General features: G+C 53.7%; 1 protein-coding gene across 1 annotated transcript in view; it reads left to right on the top strand.

Annotated features, from left to right (window-relative positions):
• Positions 1-1,528: 1,528 nt before the first annotated feature.
• Positions 1,529-27,675, top strand: part of LOC148442087 (uncharacterized) — a gene marked incomplete at its 5' end in the record, with an annotated part of 43,677 nt that continues 17,530 nt past the window's right edge. The window contains one exon of the mRNA XM_088464268.1: positions 1,529-1,763. Coding sequence (XP_088320394.1) covers positions 1,529-1,763 — 235 coding nt within the window. The remainder of the gene's footprint in view (positions 1,764-27,675) is intronic.

The following is a 27,675-nucleotide window of genomic DNA, read 5'->3' as shown; positions in this document are numbered from 1 at the left end:
ACTATACTCTGCAGTGTATCTATAATAACCTATAATAACCTGACCACTATACTCTGCGGTGTATCTATAATAACCTATAATAACCTGACCACTATACTCTGCAGTGTATCTATAATAACCTGACCACTATACTCTGCAGTGTATCTATAATAACCTGACCACTATACTCTGCAGTGTATCTATAATAACCTGACCACTATACTCTGCAGTGTATCTATAATAACCTATAATAACCTGACCACTATACTCTGCAGTGTATCTATAATAACCTGACCGCTATACTCTGCAGTGTATCTATAATAACCTGACCAGTATACTCTGCAGTGTATCTATAATAACCTGACCACTATACTCTGCAGTGTATCTATAATAACCTGACCACTATGCTCTGCAGTGTATCTATAATAACCTGACCACTATACTCTGCAGTGTATCTATAATAACCTGACCGCTATACTCTGCAGTGTATCTATAATAACCTGACCGCTATACTCTGCAGTGTATCTATAATAACCTGACCAGTATACTCTGCAGTGTATCTATAATAACCTGACCGCTATACTCTGCAGTGTATCTATAATAACCTGACCGCTATACTCTGCAGTGTATCTATAATAACCTGACCACTATGCTCTGCAGTGTATCTATAATAACCTGACCAGTATACTCTGCAGTGTATCTATAATAACCTATAATAACCTGACCACTATACTCTGCAGTGTATCTATAATAACCTGACCACTATACTCTGCAGTGTATCTACAATAACCTATAATAACCTGACCACTATACTCTGCAGTGTATCTATAATAACCTGACCACTATACTCTGCAGTGTATCTATAATAACCTGACCGCTATACTCTGCAGTGTATCTATAATAACCGGCCCCTATACTCTGCAGTGTATCTATAATAACCTGCCCACTATACTCTGCAGTGTATCTATAATAACCGGCCCCTATTTCTGCAGTGTATCTATAATAACCTGACCGCTATACTCTGCATTGTATCTATAATAACCTGACCGCTATACTCTGCAGTGTATCTATAATAACCTATAATAACCTGACCGCTATACTCTGCAGTGTATCTATAATAACCTGACCACTATACTCTGCAGTGTATCTATAATAACCGGCCCCTATACTCTGCAGTGTATCTATAATAACCTGACCACTATACTCTGCAGTGTATCTACAATAACCTGACCGCTATACTCTGCAGTGTATCTATAATAACCTATAATAACCTGACCGCTATACTCTGCAGTGTATCTATAATAACCGGCCCCTATACTCTGCAGTGTATCTATAATAACCTGACCACTATACTCTGCAGTGTATCTACAATAACCTGACCACTATACTCTGCAGTGTATCTATAATAACCGGCCCCTATACTCTGCAGTGTATCTATAATAACCTGACCGCTATACTCTGCAGTGTATCTATAATAACCTGACCGCTATACTCTGCAGTGTATCTATAATAACCATGTATATGTAATAAGTGGTGACGGCTGGCTTTTTGCAGGGTGATCGTGTCGCCCCTGGAGGCTCTGCCTCCGCCCTCTCAGAACCTGCTGCTGCTCGTGGACTCGGTGGATGAGATGTGCTGCTGTTGTCGCTCAGACAGCTCCGATGCGGAGTCCAGATGCACCATTGCGGAGCTGCTGGCCAATCACTGTGAGCGCCTGCCCCCGTGGCTGCTGCTTGTGTGCTCTGCGCGGAGGGTGAACAAGTCCGTCACCAGGATGTTCACAGGTGAGCAGACACGATTCGTCTTTTATGTCTCAAGCTGGCCACACGCACGGCGATATTTTACCCGATCTCGCCGATTCCGACACATTGGAACGACAGGTCGTGTAAAATATGGGCAAATCCTGAGTAAATCGTGAGTCCCCGCTGGTCGCACATCGCATCGTCAGATCTGCCAATCTAGGACGCGATGCACTGTGACAGTCTGACTGCAGGAGAGATCGTATGAAGATTGGACACCAAATCGTGTGCTGAGCTGCCGGGGAGAGATTCAAGGGAAATCGTACACAAATCGTACACAAATCGTACTCATGGGCTGATCATGTGAACATCGCTTTGTGTGTGACCAGCTTCATACTCTGCCAGATTCAGAGGTGCGTGCAGCCGCCAGTAGTTCTGACCACTGCGTTATCCGCGCCTCATCACATTATCACTGACACGCCCGCGACACTCCCATAATACGTCCACACGTTCTCTTCAGGCCACCTCACCACAGCTGTCTCGAACGCAACAGCGCATGTCTGCGCACACAGGGTAACGCATGGGCCGTTGGGATTTCCAGGTTAGTTTGCGTCTGCTCAGTTAGACATTGCGTACACCTCTGACCCTATGTCTATGCACAGGAATGTCATATGATGGGCAGCCGACATACTACACGCGTGTGCGGCCCTACAGCAACATGCTTCACACATCCCTCCAACATGCTCCACACACCCGCCCCAACATGCTTCACATGTCTGAAGCATGTTGGGGGGGATCAACATGCTTCACACATGCCCCTTCCCCCATCATGCTTCACACATGCCCCCAACATGCTTCATACAAGCCACACATTCCCCCCAACATACCCCCACATCCCCCCAACATACTTCACACATGACCCACATCCCCCCAACATGCTCCACAGATCCCCCAACATGCTCCACAGATCCCCCCCAACATGCTCCATACATGCCTCCAACATGCTCCACACATGCCCCCACATCCCCCCAACATGCTCCACACATGCCCCACACATGCCACACATCCCCCCAACATGCTCCACACATCCCCCCAACATTCCCCCAAATCCCCCCCAACATGCTTCACACATGACCCACATCCCCCCAACATGCTCCACAGATCCCCCAACATGCTCCACAGATCCCCCCAACATCCTCCACACATGCCCCCACATCCCCCCAACATGCTCCACACATCCCCCCAACATGCTCCACACATCCCCCCAACATGCTTCACACATGCCCCCAACATGCTCTACACATGCCTCCACATCCCCCCAACATGCTCCACACATCCCCACAACATGCTCCACACATGCAACACATCCCCCAACATGCTCCACACATCCCCCCAACATGCTTCACACATGCCACACATCCCCCAACATGCATCACACATGCCAAACATCACCCCAACATGCTTCACAAATGCCACACATCCCCCCCAACATGCTTCACACATCCCCAACATGCTTCACACATCCCCCAACATGCTTCACACGTGCCCGACATCCCCCAACATGCTTTACACATGCCACACATCACCCAACATGCTTCACACATCTCCCAACATGCTTCACACATGCCACACATCCCCCAACATGCTTCACACATGCCACACATCCCCCAACATGCTTCATACATGCCACACATCCCCCAACTTGCTTCAAACATGCCACACATCCCCCCAACATGCTTCACACATGCCACACATCCCCCCAACATGCTTCACACATGCCACACATCCCCCCAACATGCTTCACACATGCCACACATCCCCAACATTCTTCACACATCCCCCAACATGCTTCACACATGCCCCACATCCCCCAACATGCTTCACACATGCCACACATCCCCCAAACATGCTTCACACATGCCACACATCCCCAACATGCTTCACACATGCCACATATCCCCCCAACATGCTTCACACATGCCACACATCCCCCCAACATGGTTCACACATGCCACACATCCCCCAAAAATGCTTCACACATGCCACACATCCCCCCAACATGCTTCACACGTGCCACACATTCCCCAACATGCTCCACACATCCCCCCAACATGCTTCACACATGCCACACATCCCCCAACATGCTTCACACATGCCACACATCCCCCCAACATGCTTCACACATGCCACACATCCCCCAAAAATGCTTCACACATGCCACACATCCCCCCAACATGCTTCACACATGCCACACATTCCCCAGCATGCTTCACACATGCCACACATCCCCCCAAAATGCTTCACACATGCCACACATCCTCCAACATGCTTCACACATGCCACCCATCCCCCCAACATGCTTCACACATGCCACATATGCCCCCAACATGCTTCACACATGCCACATATGCCCCCAACATGCTTCACACATGCCACACATCCCCCAACATTCTTCACACATGCCACACATCCCCCCAACATGCTTCACACATGCCCTCAACATGCTTCACACATGCCACACATGCCCCCCCAACATGCTTCACACATGCCACACTTCCCCCAACACGCCTCCACACATCCCCCCCAACAAGCCCAACACGCTTCCACACATCCCCCCCAACATGCCCCACACATGCCTCATATCCCCCCAACACGCCTCCACACATCCCCTCCCAACATGCCCAACACGTCTCCACACATCCACCCAAAATGCCCCCACATCCCCCCAACATGCTCCACACATGCCTCATATCCCCCCAACATGCTCCACCCCCCGAACATGCTCCACAGATCCCCAACATGCTCTACACATGCCCCCACATCCCCCCAACATGCTCCACACATCCCCTCAACATGCTCCACACATCCCCCCAACATGCTTCACACATGCCACACATCCCCCAACATGCCTCCCACACATGCCACACATCCCCCAACATGCCTCCCACACATGCCACACATCGCCCCCAACATGCTTCTCACATGCCACACATCCCCAACATGCTTCACACATCCCCCAACATGCTTCACACATGCCCGACATCCCCCAACATGCTTTACACATGCCACACATCACCCAACATGCTGCACACATCTCCCAACATGCTTCACACATGCCACACATCCCCCCAACATGCCTCCCACACATGCCACACATCCCCCCAACATGCTTCACACATGCCACACATCCCCCCCAACATGCTTCACACATACCACACATCCCCCCCAACATGCTTCTCACATGCCACACATCCCCAACATGCTTCACACATCCCCCCAACATGCTTCACACATGCCACACATCCCAAACATGCTTCACACATGCCACACATCCCCCCAACATGCTTCACTAATGCCACACATCCCCCCAACATGCTTCACACATGCCACACATCCCCCCAAAATGCTTCACACATATCCCACATCCCCCAACATGGTTCACACATGCCACACATCCCCCAAAACTGCTTCACACATGCCACACATCCACCCAACATGCTTCACACGTGCCACACATTCCCCAACATGCTCCACACATCCCCCCAACATGCTTCACACATGCCACACATCCCCCAACATGCTTCACACATTCCCCACCATGCTTCACACATGCCACACATCCCCCCAAAATGCTTCACACATGCCACACATCCCCCCAACATGCTTCAAACATGCCACACATCCCCCAACTTGCTTCACACATGCCTCATATCCCCCCAACATGCTCCACCCCCCGAACATGCTCCACAGATCCCCCAACATGCTCCACAGATCCCCAACATGCTCCACACATGCCCCCAACATGCTCTACACATGCCCCCACATCCCCCCAACATGCTCCACACATCCCCTCAACATGCTCCACAGATCCCCCAACATGCTTCACACATGCCACACATCCCCCCAACATGCTTCACACATGCCACACATCCCCAACATTCTTCACACATCCCCCAACATGCTTCACACATGCCCCACTTCCCCCAACATGCTTCACACATACCACACATCCCCCAAACATGCTTCACACATGCCACACATCCCCAACATGCTTCACACATGCCACACATCCCCCCAACATGCTTCACACATGCCACACATCCCCCCAACATGCTCCACACATCCCCCCAACATGCTTCACACATGCCACACATCCCCCAACATGCTTCACACATGCCACACATCCCCCCAACATGCGTCACACATGCCACACATCCCCCAAAAATGCTTCACACATGCCACACATCCCCCCAACATGCTTCACACGTGCCACACATTCCCCAACATGCTCCACACATCCCCCCAACATGCTTCACACATGCCACACATTCCCCACCATGCTTCACACATGCCACACATCCCCCCAAAATGCTTCACACATGCCACACATCCCCCAACATGCTTCACACATGCCACCCATCCCCCCAACATGCTTCACACATGCCACATATGCCCCCAACATGCTTCACACATGCCACATATGCCCCCAACATGCTTCACACATGCCACACATCCCCCAACATGCTTCACACATGCCACACATCCCCCCAACATGCTTCACACATGCCACACATATCCTCAACATGCTTCACACATGCCTCCCCAACATGCTTCACACATGCCACACATCCCCCAACACGCCTCCACACATCCCCCCCAACATGCCCCACACATGCCTCATATCCCCCCAACACGTCTCCACACATCCACCCAAAATGCCCCCACATCCCCCCAACATGCTCCACACATGCCTCATCCCCCCAACATGCTCCACCCCCCGAACATGCTCCACAGATCCCCAACATGCTCCACACATGCCCCCAATATGCTCTACACATGCCCCCACATCCCCCCAACATGCTCCACACATCCCCTCAACATGCTTCACACATGCCACACATACCCCAACATGCCTCCCACACATGCCACACATTCCCCAACATGCCTCCCACACATGCCACACATCGCCCCCAACATGCTTCTCACATGCCACACATCCCCAACATGCTTCACACATCCCCCAACATGCTTCACACATGCCCGACATCCCCCAACATGCTTTACACATGCCACACATCACCCAACATGCTGCACACATCTCCCAACATGCTTCACACATGCCACACATCCCCCCAACATGCCTCCCACACATGCCACACATCCCCCCAACATGCTTCACACATGCCACACATCCCCCCCAACATGCTTCACACATGCCACACATCCCCCCCAACATGCTTCTCACATGCCACACATCCCCAACATGCTTCACACATCCCCCCAACATGCATCACACATGCCACACATCCCAAACATGCTTCACACATGCCACACATCCCCCCAACATGCTTCACTAATGCCACACATCCCCCCAACATGCTTCACACATGCCACCCATCCCCCCAAAATGCTTCACACATGCCCCACATCCCCCAACATGGTTCACACATGCCACACATCCCCCAAAAATGCTTCACACATGCCACACATCCCCCCAACATGCTTCACACGTGCCACACATTCCCCAACATGCTCCACACATCCCCCCAACATGCTTCACACATGCCACACATCCCCCATCATGCTTCACACATTCCCCACCATGCTTCACACATGCCACACATCCCCCCAAAATGCTTCACACATGCCACACATCCCCCCAACATGCTTCACACATGCCTCATATCCCCCCAACATGCTCCGCCCCCCGAACATGCTCCACAGATTCCCCCAACATGCTCCACAGATCCCCAGCATGCTCCACACATGCCCCCAAAATGCTCTACACATGCTCCACACATCCCCTCAACATGCTCCACAGATCCCCCAACATGCTTCACACATGCCACACATCCCCCAACATGACTCCCACACATGCCACACATCCCCCAACATGCCTCCCACACATGCCACACATCGCCCTCAACATGCTTCTCACATGCATCACATCCCCAACATGCTTCACACATCCCCCAACATGCTTCACACATGCCCGACATCCCCCAACATGCTTTACACATGCCACACATCACCCAACATGCTTCACACATCTCCCAACATGCTTCACACATGCCACACATCCCCCCCAACATGCCTCCCACACATGCCACAAATCCCCCCAACATGCTTCACACATGCCACACATCCCCCCCAACATGCTTCTCACATGCCACAACATGCTTCACACATGCCCGACATCCCCCAACATGCTTTACACATGCCACACATCACGCAACATGCTTCACACATCTCCCAACATGCTTCACACATGCCACACATCCCCCCCAACATGCCTCCCACACATGCCACAAATCCCCCCAACATGCTTCACACATCCCCCCCATCCCCCCCAACATGCTTCTCACATGCCACACATCCCCAACATGCTTCACACATCACCCCAACATGCTTCACACATGCCACACATCCCAAACATGCTTCACACATGCCACACATCCCCCCAACATGCTTCACACATGCCACATATCCCCCCAAAATGCTTCACACATGCCCCAAATCCCCCCCAACATGGTTCACACATGCCACACATCCCCCAACATGCTTCACACGTGCCACACATTCCCCAACATACTTCACACATGCCACACACATGCCACCCATCCCCCCAACATGCTTCACACATGCCACATATACCCCCAACATGCTTCACACATGCCACATATTCCCCCAACATGCTTCACACATGCCACACATCCCCCAACATGCTTCACACATGCCACACATCCCCCCAACATGCTTCACACATGCCACACATGCCCACCCAACATGCTTCACACATGCCACACATCCCCCCAACACGCCTCCACACATCCCCCCCAACAAACCCAACACGCTTCCACACATCCCCCCCAACATGCCCCTCACATGCCTCATATCCCCGCAACACGCCTCCACACATCCCCCCCCAACATACCCAACACGTCTCCACACATCCACCCAAAATGCCCCCACATCCCCCCAACATTCTCCACACATGCCTCATATCCCCCCAACATGCTCCACCCCCCGAACATGCTCCACAGATCCCCAACATGCTCCACACATGCCCCCAACATGCTCTACACATGCCCCCACATCCCCCCAACATGCTCCACACATCCCCTCAACATGCTCCACACATCCCCCAACATGCTTCACACATGCCACACATCCCCCAACATGCCTCCCACACATGCCACACATCCCCCAACATGCCTCCCACACATGCCACACATCGCCCCCAACATGCTTCTCACATGCCACACATCCCCAACATGCTTCACACATCCCCCAACATGCTTCACACATGCCCGACATCGCCCAACATGCTTTACACATGCCACACATCACCCAACATGCTGCACACATCTCCCAACATGCTTCACACATCTCCCAACATGCTCCACACATCCCCCAACATGCTTCACACATGCCACCCATCCCCCCAACATGCTTCACACATGCCACATATGCCCCCAACATGCTTCACACATGCCACATATTCCCCCAACATGCTTCACACATGCCACACATCCCCCAACATGCTTCACACATGCCACACATCCCCCCAACATGCTTCACACATGCCACACATGCCCTCAACATGCTTCACACATGCCACACATGCCCCCCCAACATGCCCCACACATGCCTCATATCCCCCCAACACGCCTCCACACATCCCCCCCCAACATGCCCAACACGTCTCCACACATCCACCCAAAATGCCCCCACATCCCCCCAACATGCTCCACACATGCCTCATATCCCCCCAACATGCTCCACCCCACGAACATGCTCCACAGATCCCCAACATGCTCCACACATGCCCCCAACATGCTACACATGCTCCACACATCCCCCCAACATGCTCCACACATCCCCCCAACATGCTTCGCACATGCCACACATCCCCCAACATGCCTCCCACACATGCCACACATCCCCCAACATACCTCCCACACATCGCCCCCAACATGCTTCTCACATGCCACACATCCCCAACATGCTTCACACATGCCTGACATCCCCCAACATACTTTACACATGCCACACATCACCCAACATGCTGCACACATCTCCCAACATGCTTCACACATGCCACACATCCCCCCAACATGCCTCCCACACATGCCACACATCCCCCCAACATGCTTCACACATGCCACACATCCCCCCCAACATGCTTCACACATGCCACACATCCCCCCAACATGCTTCTCACATGCCACACATCCCCAACATGCTTCACACATCCCCCCAAAATGCTTCACACATGCCCCACATCCCCCAACATGGTTCACACATGCCACACATCCCCCAAAAATGCTTCACACATGCCACACATCCCCCCAACATGCTTCACACGTGCCACACATTCCCCAACATGCTCCACACATCCCCCCAACATGCTTCACACATGCCACACATCCCCCAACATGCTTCACACATCCCCCAACATGCCTCCCACACATGCCACACATCCCCCAACATGCCTCCCACACATGCCACACATCGCCCCCAACATGCTTCTCACATGCAACACATCCCCAACATGCTTCACACATGTCCGACATCCCCCAACATGCTTTACACATGCCACACATCACCCAACATGCTTCACACATCTCCCAACATGCTTCACACATGACACATCCCCCCAACATGCTTCAAACATGCCACACATCCCCCCAACATGCCTCCCACACATGCCACACATCCCCCCAAAATGCTTCACACATGCCACACATCCCCCAACATGCTTCACACATGACACCCATCCCCCAACATGCTTCACACATCCCCCCAACATGCTTCACACATGCCACACATCCCAAACATGCTTCACACATGCCACACATCCCCCCAACATGCTTCACACATGCCACACATCCCCCCAAAATGCTTCACACATGCCCCACATCCCCCCCAACATGGTTCACACATGCCACACATCCCACAACATGCTTCACACGTGCCACACATTCCCCAACATGCTCCACACATCCCCCCAACATGCTTCACACATGCCACACATCCCCCAACATGCTTCACACATGCTACACATCCCCAACATGCTTCACACATGCCACACATCCCCCCAACATGCTTCACACATGCCACACATCCCCCCAACATGCTTCACACATGCCACACATCCCCCCAAAATGCTTCACACATGCCACACATCCCCCCAACTTGTGTGCCACACATTCCCCAACATGCTCCACACATCCCCCCAACATGCTTCACACATGCCACACATCCCCCAACATGCTTCACACATGCCCCAACATGCTTCACACATGCCCGACATCCCCCAACATGCTTTACACATGCCACACATCCCCCAACATGCCTCCCACACATGCCACACATCGCCCCCAACATGCTTCTCACATGCCACACATCCCCAACATGCTTCACACATCCCCCAACATGCTTCACACATGCCCGACATCCCCCAACATGCTTTACACATGCCACACATCACCCAACATGCTGCACACATCTCCCAACATGCTTCACACATCTCCCAACATGCTCCACACATCCCCCCAACATGCTTCACACATGCCACACATCCCCCAACATGCTTCACACATGCCACCCATCCCCCCAACATGCTTCACACATGCCACATATGCCCCCAACATGCTTCACACATGCCACATATTCCCCCAACATGCTTCACACATGCCACACATCCCCCAACATGCTTCACACATGCCACACATCCCCCCAACATGCTTCACACATGCCACACATGCCCTCAACATGCTTCACACATGCCACACATGCCCCCCCAACATGCCCCACACATGCCTCATATCCCCCCAACACGCCTCCACACATCCCCCCCCAACATGCCCAACACGTCTCCACACATCCACCCAAAATGCCCCCACATCCCCCCAACATGCTCCACACATGCCTCATATCCCCCCAACATGCTCCACCCCACGAACATGCTCCACAGATCCCCAACATGCTCCACACATGCCCCCAACATGCTACACATGCTCCACACATCCCCCCAACATGCTTCGCACATGCCACACATCCCCCAACATGCCTCCCACACATGCCACACATCCCCCAACATACCTCCCACACATCGCCCCCAACATGCTTCTCACATGCCACACATCCCCAACATGCTTCACACATGCCTGACATCCCCCAACATACTTTACACATGCCACACATCACCCAACATGCTGCACACATCTCCCAACATGCTTCACACATGCCACACATCCCCCCAACATGCCTCCCACACATGCCACACATCCCCCCAACATGCTTCACACATGCCACACATCCCCCCCAACATGCTTCACACATGCCACACATCCCCCCAACATGCTTCTCACATGCCACACATCCCCAACATGCTTCACACATCCCCCCAAAATGCTTCACACATGCCCCACATCCCCCAACATGGTTCACACATGCCACACATCCCCCAAAAATGCTTCACACATGCCACACATCCCCCCAACATGCTTCACACGTGCCACACATTCCCCAACATGCTCCACACATCCCCCCAACATGCTTCACACATGCCACACATCCCCCAACATGCTTCACACATCCCCCAACATGCCTCCCACACATGCCACACATCCCCCAACATGCCTCCCACACATGCCACACATCGCCCCCAACATGCTTCTCACATGCAACACATCCCCAACATGCTTCACACATGTCCGACATCCCCCAACATGCTTTACACATGCCACACATCACCCAACATGCTTCACACATCTCCCAACATGCTTCACACATGACACATCCCCCCAACATGCTTCAAACATGCCACACATCCCCCCAACATGCCTCCCACACATGCCACACATCCCCCCAAAATGCTTCACACATGCCACACATCCCCCAACATGCTTCACACATGACACCCATCCCCCAACATGCTTCACACATCCCCCCAACATGCTTCACACATGCCACACATCCCAAACATGCTTCACACATGCCACACATCCCCCCAACATGCTTCACACATGCCACACATCCCCCCAAAATGCTTCACACATGCCCCACATCCCCCCCAACATGGTTCACACATGCCACACATCCCACAACATGCTTCACACGTGCCACACATTCCCCAACATGCTCCACACATCCCCCCAACATGCTTCACACATGCCACACATCCCCCAACATGCTTCACACATGCTACACATCCCCAACATGCTTCACACATGCCACACATCCCCCAACATGCTTCACACATGCCACACATCCCCCCAACATGCTTCACACATGCCACACATCCCCCCAAAATGCTTCACACATGCCACACATCCCCCCAACTTGTGTGCCACACATTCCCCAACATGCTCCACACATCCCCCCAACATGCTTCACACATGCCACACATCCCCCAACATGCTTCACACATGCCCCAACATGCTTCACACATGCCCGACATCCCCCAACATGCTTTACACATGCCACACATCACCCAACATGCTTCACACATCTCCCAACATGCTTCACACATGACACACATCCCCCCAACATGCTTCAAACATGCAACACATCCCCCCAACATGCCTCCCACACATGCCACACATCCCCCCAAAATGCTTCACACATGCCACACATCCCCCAACATGCTTCACACATCCCCCAACATGCTTCACACATCCCCCCAACATGCTTCACACATGCCACACATCCCAAACATGCTTCACACATGCCACACATCCCCCAACATGCTTCACACATGCCACACATCCCCCCAAAATGCTTCACACATGCCCCACATCCCCCCCAACATGGTTCACACATGCCACACATCCCACAACATGCTTCACACGTGCCACACATTCCCCAACATGCTCCACACATCCCCCCAACATGCTTCACACATGCCACACATCCCCCAACATGCTTCACACATGCTACACATCCCCAAACGGCTTCACACATGCCACACATCCCCCCAACATGCTTCACACATGCCACACATCCCCCCAACATGCTTCACACATGCCACACATCCCCCAAAAATGCTTCACACATGCCACACATCCCCCCAACATGTGTGCCACACATTCCCCAACATGCTCCACACATCCCCCCAACATGCTTCACACATGCCACACATCCCCCAACATGCTTCACACATGCCACACATCCCCCAAAAATGCTTCACATGCCACACATCCCCCCAACAAGCTTCACACGTACCACACATTCCCCAACATGCTCCACACATCCCCCCAACATGCTTCACACATGCCACACATTCCCCACCATGCTTCACACATCCCCCCAAAATGCTTCACACATGCCACACATCCCCCAACATGCTTCACACATGCCACACATCCCCCAACATGCTTCACACATGCCACCCATCCCCCCAACATGCTTCACACATGCCACATATGCCCCCAACATGCTTCACACATGCCACATATGCCCCCAACATGCTTCACACATGCCACACATCCCCCAACATGCTTCACACATGCCACACATCCCCCAACATGCTTCACACATGCCACACATCCCCCCAACATGCTTCACACATGCCACACATCCCACCAACATGCTTCACACATGCCACACATGTCCCCCCAACATGCTTCACACATGCCACACATCCCCCCAACACGCCTCCACACATCCCCCCCTTCAAGCCCAACACGCTTCCACATCCCCCCCAACATGCCCCACACATGCCTCATATCCCCCCAACACGCCTCCACACGTCCCCCCCAACATGCCCAACACGTCTCCACACATCCCCCCAAAATGTCCCCACATCCCCCCAACATGCTCCACACATGCCTCATATCCCCCCAACATGCTCCACCCCCCGAACATGCTCCACAGATCCCCCAACATGCTCCACAGATCCCCAACATGCTCCACACATGCCCCCACATCCCCCCAACATGCTACACACATCCCCTCAACATGCTCCACACATCCCCCCATCATGCTTCACACATGCCACACATCCCCCAACATGCCTCCCACACATGCCACACATCCCCCAACATGCCTCCCACACATGCCACACATCCCCCAACATGCCTCCCACACATGCCACACATCCCCCAACATGCCTCCCACACATCGCCCCCAACATGCTTCTCACATGCAACACATCCCCAACATGCTTCACACATCCCCCAACATGCTTCACACATGCCCGACATCCCCAACATGCTTTACACATGCCACACATCACCCAACCTGCTTCACACATCTCCCAACATGCTTCACACATGCCACACATCCCCCCAACATGCTTCAAACATGCCACACATCCCCCCAACATGCCTCCCACACATGCCACACATCCCCCCAACATGCTTCACACATGCCACACATCCCCCCCAACATGCTTCTCACATGCCACACATCCCCAACAATCTTCACACATGCCACACATCCCCCCAACATGCTTCACACATGCCACACATCCCCCCAACATGCTTCACACATGCCACACATCCCCCAAAAATGCTTCACACATGCCATACATCCCCCCAACATTCTTCACACGTGCCACACATTCCCCAACATGCTCCACACATCCCCCCAACATGCTTCACACATGCCACACATCCCCCAACATGCTTCACACATGCCACACATCCCCCCAACATGCTTCACACATGCCACACATCCCCCAAAAATGCTTCACATGCCACACATCCCCCCAAAATGTCCCCACATCCCCCCAACATGCTCCACACATGCCTCATATCCCCCCAACATGTACCACCCCCCGAACATGCTCCACAGATCCCCCAACATGCTCCACAGATCCCCAACATGCTCCACACATGCCCCCACATCCCCCCAACATGCTACACACATCCCCTCAACATGCTCCACACATCCCCCCAACATGCTTCACACATCCCCCCAACATGCTTCACACATGCCACACATTCCCCACCATGCTTCACACATGCCACACATCCCCCAACATGCTTCACACATCCCCCAACATGCTTCACACATGCCACCCATCCTCCCAACATGCTTCACACATGCCACATATGCCCCCAACATGCTTCACACATGCCACACATCCCCCAACATGCTTCACACATGCCACACATCCCCCCAACATGCCTCACACATGCCACACATCCCCCCCAACATGCTTCACACATGCCACACATCCCCCCAACACGCCTCCACACATCCCCCCCAACAAGCCCAACACGCTTCCACATCCCCAACATGCCCCACACATGCCTCATATCCCCCCAACACGCCTCCACACGTCCCCCCCCAACATGTCTCCACACATCCCCCCAAAATGTCCCCACATCCCCCCAACATGCTCCACACATGCCTCATATCCCCCCAACATGCTCCACCCCCCGAACATGCTCCACAGATCCCCCAACATGCTCCACAGATCCCCAACATGCTCCACACATGCCCCCAACATGCTACACACATCCCCTCAACATGCTCCACACATCCCCCCAACATGCTTCACACATGCCACACATCCCCCCAACATGCTTCACACATGCCACATATGCCCCCAACATGCTTCACACATGCCACATATGCCCCCAACATGCTTCACACATGCCACACATCCCCCAACATGCTTCACACATGCCACACATCCCCCAACATTCTTCACACATGCCACACATCCCCCCAAAATGCTTCACACATGCCACACATCCCCCCAACATGCTTCACACATGCCACACATGTCCCCCCAACATGCTTCACACATGCCACACATCCCCCCATCACGCCTCCACACATCCCCCCCATCAAGCCCAACACGCTTCCACATCCCCCCCAACATGCCCCACACATGCCTCATATCCCCCCAACACGCCTCCACACGTCCCCCCCAACATGCCCAACACGTCTCCACACATCCCCCCAAAATGTCCCCACATCCCCCCAACATGCTCCACACATGCCTCATATCCCCCCAACATGCTCCACCCCCCGAACATGCTCCACAGATCCCCCAACATGCTTCACAGATCCCCAACATGCTCCACACATGCCCCCACATCCCCCCAACATGCTACACACATCCCCTCAACATGCTCCACACATCCCCCCAACATGCTTCACACATGCCACACATCCCCCAACATGCCTCCCACACATGCCACACATCCCCCAACATGCCTCCCACACATGCCACACATCGCCCCCAACATGCTTCTCACATGCAACACATCCCCAACATGCTTCACACATCCCCCAACATGCTTCACACATGCCCGACATCCCCAACATGCTTTACACATGCCACACATCACCCAACCTGCTTCACACATCTCCCAACATGCTTCACACATGCCACACATCCCCCCAACATGCTTCAAACATGCCACACATCCCCCCAACATGCCTCCCACACATGCCACACATCCCCCCAACATGCTTCACACATGCCACACATCCCCCCAACATGCTTCTCACATGCCACACATCCCCAACAATCTTCACACATGCCACACATCCCCCCCAACATGCTTCACACATGCCACACATCCCCCCAACATGCTTCACACATGCCACACATCCCCCAAAAATGCTTCACACATGCCACACATCCCCCCAACATGCTTCTCACATGCCACACATCCCCAACAATCTTCACACATGCCACACATCCCCCCCAACATGCTTCACACATGCCACACATCCCCCCAACATGCTTCACACATGCCACACATCCCCCAAAAATGCTTCACACATGCCACACATCCCCCCAACATTCTTCACACGTGCCACACATTCCCCAACATGCTCCACACATCCCCCCAACATGCTTCACACATGCCACACATCCCCCCAACATGCTTCACACATGCCACACATCCCCCAAAAATGCTTCACATGCCACACATCCCCCCAAAATGTCCCCACATCCCCCCAACATGCTCCACACATGCCTCATATCCCCCCAACATGCTCCACCCCCCCAACATGCTCCACAGATCCCCCAACATGCTCCACAGATCCCCAACATGCTCCACACATGCCCCCACATCCCCCCAACATGCTACACACATCCCCTCAACATGCTCCACACATCCCCCCAACATGCTTCACACATGCCACACATTCCCCACCATGCTTCACACATGCCACACATCCCCCAACATGCTTCACACATCCCCCAACATGCTTCACACATGCCACCCATCCCCCCAACATGCTTCACACATGCCACATATGCCCCCAACATGCTTCACACATGCCACATATGCCCCCAACATGCTTCACACATGCCACACATCCCCCAACATGCTTCACACATGCCACACATCCCCCAACATGCTTCACACATGCCACACATCCCCCCAACATGCTTCACACATGCCACACATCCCCCCAACACGCCTCCACACATCCCCCCCAACAAGCCCAACACGCTTCCACATCCCCAACATGCCCCACACATGCCTCATATCCCCCCAACACGCCTCCACACGTCACACATCCCCCCAAAATGTCCCCACATCCCCCCAACATGCTCCACACATGCCTCATATCCCCCCAACATGCTCCACCCCCCGAACATGCTCCACAGATCCCCCAACATGCTCCACAGATCCCCAACATGCTCCACACATGCCCCCACATCCCCCCAACATGCTACACACATCCCCTCAACATGCTCCACACATCCCCCCAACATGCTTCACACATGCCACACATCCCCCAACATGCCTCCCACACATGCCACACATCCCCCAACATGCCTCCCACACATGCCACACATCGCCCCCAACATGCTTCTCACATGCAACACATCCCCAACATGCTTCACACATCCCCCAACATGCTTCACACATGCCCGACATCCCCAACATGCTTTACACATGCCACACATCACCCAACCTGCTTCACACATGCCACACATCCCCCAACATGCCTCCCACACATGCCACACATCGCCCCCAACATGCTTCTCACATGCAACACATCCCCAACATGCTTCACACATGTCCGACATCCCCCAACATGCTTTACACATGCCACACATCACCCAACATGCTTCACACATCTCCCAACATGCTTCACACATGACACACATCCCCCCAACATGCTTCAAACATGCCACACATCCCCCCAACATGCCTCCCACACATGCCACACATCCCCCCAAAATGCTTCACACATGCCACACATCCCCCAACATGCTTCACACATGACACACATCCCCCAACATGCTTCACACATCCCCCCAACATGCTTCACACATGCCACACATCCCAAACATGCTTCACACATGCCACACATCCCCCCAACATGCTTCACACATGCCACACATCCCCCCAAAATGCTTCACACATGCCCCACATCCCCCCCAACATGGTTCACACATGCCACACATCCCACAACATGCTTCACTCGTGCCACACATTCCCCAACATGCTCCACACATCCCCCCAACATGCTTCACACATGCCACACATCCCCCAACATGCTTCACACATGCTACACATCCCCAACATGCTTCACACATGCCACACATCCCCCCAACATGCTTCACACATGCCACACATCCCCCCAACATGCTTCACACATGCCACACATCCCCCCAAAATGCTTCACACATGCCACACATCCCCCCAACTTGTGTGCCACACATTCCCCAACATGCTCAACACATCCCCCCAACATGCTTCACACGTGCCACACATCCCCCAACATGCTTCACACATGCCCCAACATGCTTCACACATGCCCGACATCCCCCAACATGCTTTACACATGCCACACATCACCCAACATGCTTCACACATCTCCCAACATGCTTCACACATGACACACATCCCCCCAACATGCTTCAAACATGCAACACATCCCCCCAACATGCCTCCCACACATGCCACACATCCCCCCAAAATGCTTCACACATGCCACACATCCCCCAACATGCTTCACACATGCCACACATCCCCCAACATGCTTCACACATCCCCCCAACATGCTTCACACATGCCACACATCCCAAACATGCTTCACACATGCCACACATCCCCCCAACATGCTTCACACATGCCACACATCCCCCCAAAATGCTTCACACATGCCCCACATCCCCCCCAACATGGTTCACACATGCCACACATCCCACAACATGCTTCACACGTGCCACACATTCCCCAACATGCTCCACACATCCCCCCAACATGCTTCACACATGCCACACATCCCCCAACATGCTTCACACATGCTACACATCCCCAACATGCTTCACACATGCCACACATCCCCCCAACATGCTTCACACATGCCACACATCCCCCCAACATGCTTCACACATGTCCCCCCAACATGCTTCACACATGCCACACATCCCCCCAACACGCCTCCACACATCCCCCCCATCAAGCCCAACACGCTTCCACATCCCCCCCAACATGCCCCACACATGCCTCATATCCCCCCAACACGCCTCCACACGTCCCCCCCAACATGCCCAACACGTCTCCACACATCCCCCCAAAATGTCCCCACATCCCCCCAACATGCTCCACACATGCCTCATATCCCCCCAACATGCTCCACCCCCCGAACATGCTCCACAGATCCCCCAACATGCTCCACACATGCCCCCACATCCCCCCAACATGCTACACACATCCCCTCAACATGCTCCACACATCCCCCCAACATGCTTCACACATGCCACACATCCCCCAACATGCCTCCCACACATGCCACACATCCCCCAACATGCCTCCCACACATCGCCCCCAACATGCTTCTCACATGCAACACATCCCCAACATGCTTCACACATCCCCCAACATGCTTCACACATGCCCGACATCCCCAACATGCTTTACACATGCCACACATCACCCAACCTGCTTCACACATCTCCCAACATGCTTCACACATGCCACACATCCCCCCAACATGCTTCAAACATGCCACACATCCCCCCAACATGCCTCCCACACATGCCACACATCCCCCCAACATGCTTCACACATGCCACACATCCCCCCCAACATGCTTCTCACATGCCACACATCCCCAACAATCTTCACACATGCCACACATCCCCCCCAACATGCTTCACACATGCCACACATCCCCCCAACATGCTTCACACATGCCACACATCCCCCAAAAATGCTTCACACATGCCACACATCCCCCCAACATTCTTCACACGTGCCACACATTCCCCAACATGCTCCACACATCCCCCCAACATGCTTCACACATGCCACACATCCCCCCAACATGCTTCACACATGCCACACATCCCCCCAACATGCTTCACACATGCCACACATCCCCCAAAAATGCTTCACATGCCACACATCCCCCCAAAATGTCCCCACATCCCCCCCAACATGCTCCACACATGCCTCATATCCCCCCAACATGCTCCACCCCCCGAACATGCTCCACAGATCCCCCAACATGCTCCACAGATCCCCAACATGCTCCACACATGCCCCCACATCCCCCCAACATGCTACACACATCCCCTCAACATGCTCCACACATCCCCCCAACATGCTTCACACATCCCCCCAACATGCTTCACACATGCCACACATTCCCCACCATGCTTCACACATGCCACACATCCCCCAACATGCTTCACACATCCCCCAACATGCTTCACACATGCCACCCATCCCCCCAACATGCTTCACACATGCCACATATGCCCCCAACATGCTTCACACATGCCACATATGCCCCCAACATGCTTCACACATGCCACACATCCCCCAACATGCTTCACACATGCCACACATCCCCCCAACATGCTTCACACATGCCACACATCCCCCCAACATGCTTCACACATGCCACACATCCCCCCAACACGCCTCCACACATCCCCCCCAACAAGCCCAACACGCTTCCACATCCCCAACATGCCCCACACATGCCTCATATCCCCCCAACACGCCTCCACACGTCCCCCCCCAACATGTTTCCACACATCCCCCCCAAAATGTCCCCACATCCCCCCAACATGCTCCACACATGCCTCATATCCCCCCAACATGCTCCACCCCCCGAACATGCTCCACAGATCCCCCAACATGCTCCACAGATCCCCAACATGCTCCACACATGCCCCCACATCCCCCCAACATGCTACACACATCCCCTCAACATGCTCCACACATCCCCCCAACATGCTTCACACATGCCACACATCCCCCAACATGCCTCCCACACATGCCACACATCCCCCAACATGCCTCCCACACATGCCACACATCGCCCCCAACATGCTTCTCACATGCAACACATCCCCAACATGCTTCACACATCCCCCAACATGCTTCACACATGCCCGACATCCCCAACATGCTTTACACATGCCACACATCACCCAACCTGCTTCACACATCTCCCAACATGCTTCACACATGCCACACATCCCCCCAACATGCTTCAAACATGCCACACATCCCCCCAACATGCCTCCCACACATGCCCCCAACATGCTTCACACATCCCCCCCAACATGCTTCTCACATGCCACACATCCCCAACATGCTTCACACATCCCCCTAACATGCTTCACACATGCCACACATCCCAAACATGCTTCACACATGCCACACATCCCCCCAACATGCTTCACACATGCCACACATCCCCCCAACATGCTTCACATGCCCCAATATGCTTCACACATTCCCCACCATGCTTCACACATGCCACACATCCCCCCAAAATGCTTCACACATGCCACACATCCCCCAACTTGCTTCACACATGCCACACATCCCCCCAACATGCTTCAAACATGCCACACATCCCCCAACTTGCTTCACACATGCCTCATATCCCCCCAACATGCTCCACCCCCCGAACATGCTCCACAGATCCCCCAACATGCTCCACAGATCCCCAACATGCTCCACACATGCCCCCAACATGCTCTACACATGCCCCCACATCCCCCCAACATGCTCCACACATCCCCTCAACATGCTCCACACATCCCCCCAACATGCTTCACACATCCCCCAACATGCCTCCCACACATGCCACACATCCCCCAACATGCCTCCCACACATTGCCCCCAACATGCTTCTCACATGCCACACATCCCCAACATGCTTCACACATTGGGGGACATGCTTCACACATCCCCCAACATGCTTCACACTTGCCACACATCCCCCCAACATGCTTCAAACATGCCACACATCCCCCCAACATGCTTCACACATGCCACACATCCCCCCAACATGCTTCTCACATGCCACACATCCCCAACATGCTTCACACATCCCCCCAACATGCTTCACACATGCCACACATCCCAAACATGCTTCACACATCCCCCCAAAATGCTTCACACATGCCCCACATCCCCCCCAACATGGTTCACACATGCCACACATCCCCCAACATGCTTCATACGTGCCACACATTCCCCAACATGCTCCACACATCCCCCCAACATGCTTCACACATGCCACACATCCTTCACACATTCCCCACCATGCTTCACACATGCCACACATCCCCCCAAAATGCTTCACACATGCCACACATCCCCCAACTTGCTTCACACATGCCACACAACCCCCAACTTGCTTCACACATGCCACACATCCCCCCAACATGCTTCACACATGCCACACATGCCCCCCCAACATGCTTCACACATGCCACACATCCCCCCTACATGCTTCACACATGCCACACATCCCCCAACATGCTTCACACATGCCACACATCCCCCCAACATGCTTCACACATGCCACACATCCCCCAACATGCTTCACACATGCCACACATCCCCCAACATGCTTCACACATGCCACACATCCCCCCAACATGCTTCACACATGCCCCCAACATGCTTCACACATGCCACACATGCCCCCCAACATGCTTCACACATGCCACACATCCCCCCAACATGCTTCACACATGCCACACATCCCCCAAAAATGCTTCACACATGCCACACATCCCCCCAACATTCTTCACACGTGCCACACATTCCCCAACATGCTCCACACATCCCCCCAACATGCTTCACACATGCCACTCATCCCCCAACATGCTTCACACATGCCACACATCCCCCCAACATGCTTCACACATGCCACACATCCCCCAAAAATGCTTCACATGCCACACATCCCCCCAACAAGCTTCACACGTACCACACATTCCCCAACATGCTCCACACATCCCCCCAACATGCTTCACACATGCCACACATTCCCCACCATGCTTCACACATGCCACACATCCCCCAACATGCTTCACACATCCCCCAACATGCTTCACACATGCCACCCATCCCCCCAACATGCTTCACACATGCCACATATGCCCCCAACATGCTTCACACATGCCACATATGCCCCCAACATGCTTCACACATGCCACACATCCCCCAACATGCTTCACACATGCCACACATCCCCCCAACATGCTTCACACATGCCACACATCCCCCCAACATGCTTCACACATGCCACACATGCCCCCCCAACATGCTTCACACATGCCACACATCCCCCCAACACGCCTCCACACATCCCCCCCAACAAGCCCAACACGCTTCCACATCCCCAACATGCCCCACACATGCCTCATATCCCCCCAACACGCCTCCACACGTCCCCCCCCAACATGCCCAACACGTCTCCACACATCCCCCGAAAATTTCCCCACATCCCCCCAACATGCTCCACACATGCCTCATATCCCCCCAACATGCTCCACCCCCCGAACATGCTCCACAGATCCCCCAACATGCTCCACAGATCCCCAACATGCTCCACACATGCCCCCACATCCCCCCAACATGCTACACACATCCCCTCAACATGCTCCACACATCCCCCCAACATGCTTCACACATGCCACACATCCCCCAACATGCCTCCCACACATGCCACACATCCCCCAACATGCCTCCCACACATGCCACACATCGCCCCCAACATGCTTCTCACATGCAACACATCCCCAACATGCTTCACACATCCCCCAACATGCTTCACACATGCCCGACATCCCCAACATGCTTTACACATGCCACACATCACCCAACCTGCTTCACACATCTCCCAACATGCTTCACACATGCCACACATCCCCCCAACATGCTTCAAACATGCCACACATCCCCCCAACATGCCTCCCACACATGCCCCCAACATGCTTCACACATGCCACACATCCCCCCCAACATGCTTCTCACATGCCACACATCCCCAACATGCTTCACACATCCCCCCAACATGCTTCACACATGCCACACATCCCAAACATGCTTCACACATGCCACACATCCCCCCAACATGCTTCACAAATGCCACACATCCCCCCAAAATGCTTCACACATGCCCCACATCCCCCAACATGGTTCACACATGCCACACATCCCCAACATGCTTCACACATCCCCCCAACATGCTTCACACATCCCAAACATGCTTCACACATGCCACACATCCCCCCAACATGCTTCACACATCCCCCAAAAATGCTTCACACATGCCACACATCCCCCCAACATGCTTCACACGTGCCACACATCCCCCCAACATGCTTCACACATGCCCCAACATGCTTCACACATTCCCCACCATGCTTCACACATGCCACACATCCCCCCAAAATGCTTCACACATGCCACACATCCCCCAACTTGCTTCACACATGCCACACATCCCCCCAACATGCTTCAAACATGCCACACATCCCCCAACTTGCTTCACACATGCCTCATATCCCCCCAACATGCTCCACCCCCCGAACATGCTCCACAGATCCCCCAACATGCTCCACAGATCCCCAACATGCTCCACACATGCCCCCAACATGCTCTACACATGCCCCCACATCCCCCCAACATGCTCCACACATCCCCCCAACATGCTTCACACATCCCCCAACATGCCTCCCACACATGCCACACATCCCCCAACATGCTTCTCACATGCCACACATCCCCAACATGCTTCACACATTGGGGGACATGCTTCACACATCCCCCAACATGCTTCACACTTGCCCGACATCCCCCAACATGCTTCAAACATGCCACACATCCCCCCAACATGCTTCACACATGTCACACATCCCCCCAACATGCTTCTCACATGCCACACATCCCCAACATGCTTCACACATCCCCCCAACATGCTTCACACATGCCACACATCCCAAACATGCTTCACACATGCCACACATCCCCCCAACATGCTTCACACATGCCACACATCCCCCCAAAATGCTTCACACATGCCCCACATCCCCCCCAACATGGTTCACACATGCCACACATCCGCCAACATGCTTCACACGTGCCACACATTCCCCAACATGCTCCACACATCCCCCCAACATGCTTCACACATTCCCCACCATGCTTCACACATGCCACACATCCCCCAACTTGCTTCACACATGCCACACATCCCCCAACTTGCTTCACACATGCCACACATCCCCCAACTTGCTTCACACATGCCACACATCCCCCCAACATGCTTCACACATGCCACACACGCCCCCCCAACATGCTTCACACATGCCACACATCCCCCCTACATGCTTCACACATGCCACACATCCCCCAACATGCTTCACACATGCCACACATCCCCCCAACATGCTTCACACATGCCCCCAACATGCTTCACACATGCCACACATGCCCCCCAACATGCTTCACACATGCCACACATCCCCCCAACATGCTTCACACATGCTACACATCCCCCCCAACATGCCCTACACATGCCTTATATCCCCCCAACACGCCTCCACACATCCCCCCCCAACATGCCCAACAAGTCTCCACACATCCCCCCAAAATGCCCCTACATCCCCCCAACATGCTCCACACATGCCACACATCCCCCCCACATGCCCAGCTGGAGCCTGCAGAGGAAGGAGGGAGAGCAGCGGGTACAGAATACGCTGCGCTGCATCCTCCTCCTCTGGCTGAGTTATGGCGTCGCAGGCTGGCTGCTCCCGCGCAGTCTGAGAGCAGAGAATAAGTCTGGGGGGTGAGGTTGGGGCACAGTGCTGGGGGCCGCAGATGAGGGTCCATTGCCCCAAGAACGTCCAGCACTGTCTGTATCAGGGGCAGCCAGCACCATCAGCAAGGAGTAAAGTGCGCTCATCCCAGCGATTCTCATCTTCACGAGCAAATGTTTTATTCACATAAGAATTTTATTTTATTTTATTGTTTTCTGCAATTTCCTCCCTGTGACTTTGTATTTATTTCTCCAGGAAGACAAATGTTAAAGTAAAGTGAAATAAGTGTCATTAAGGTGGTACAGAGAAATGCCCCCAATACTCCCACATAGGACCTGCCCGTTCAGCTGATGCCCTGCATGGAGGGCAGAGCCGCCTGTCACACCACCTGTACAGAGCAGCAGGCCGGCTACTGTACTGCGTGTGAGCTCTGGTCCTCTGTCCTGGAGCAGTCACTGCGCCCCCTAGTGCTAAAATACCGCCAAGGGCCCTGATATTACATTTATGATGGAAGTGCCACTGACAGCGCTATTTCAGCAGTCGGCTAATTATTATTATCAGTGAACAGGTCAGTGGGTCTGTAGAGAGATTGTCCCGGGACGTACGTTGATCATTGTGTCCTTATATATTATTGCCAGCTCCCATAGGGTTAGGAGAACCCCAGTGACAGGTACCGTGTTCTGCAGCCGAAAAATAGCGTAATCAGGCTTAGGGTGGGTTAGGGCGGGGTCCTGTTAGCGGAGGCCGTTATACGAGTAGCTAGCACAGGGTATTGGTGTAATGCAGAGAATAAGGACAGGTCTGGACAGGTATCTACTAAGGTGTATTCCTGGGTCTACCACATCTGCTCAAAGCACTGACGTTCCCAGCATCACAAACCTTCCCACGCTGCGGGATGGCCTTTCATTCCAGATTCCTTCTATTGTCAGATAGCGC

This window comes from Taudactylus pleione, unplaced genomic scaffold (genome assembly GCF_031769625.1).
Source record: "Taudactylus pleione unplaced genomic scaffold, aTauple2 ptg001625l, whole genome shotgun sequence".
Taxonomy (NCBI): Eukaryota; Metazoa; Chordata; class Amphibia; order Anura; family Myobatrachidae; genus Taudactylus; species Taudactylus pleione.
This window is presented reverse-complemented; position numbering and strand designations above follow the sequence as displayed.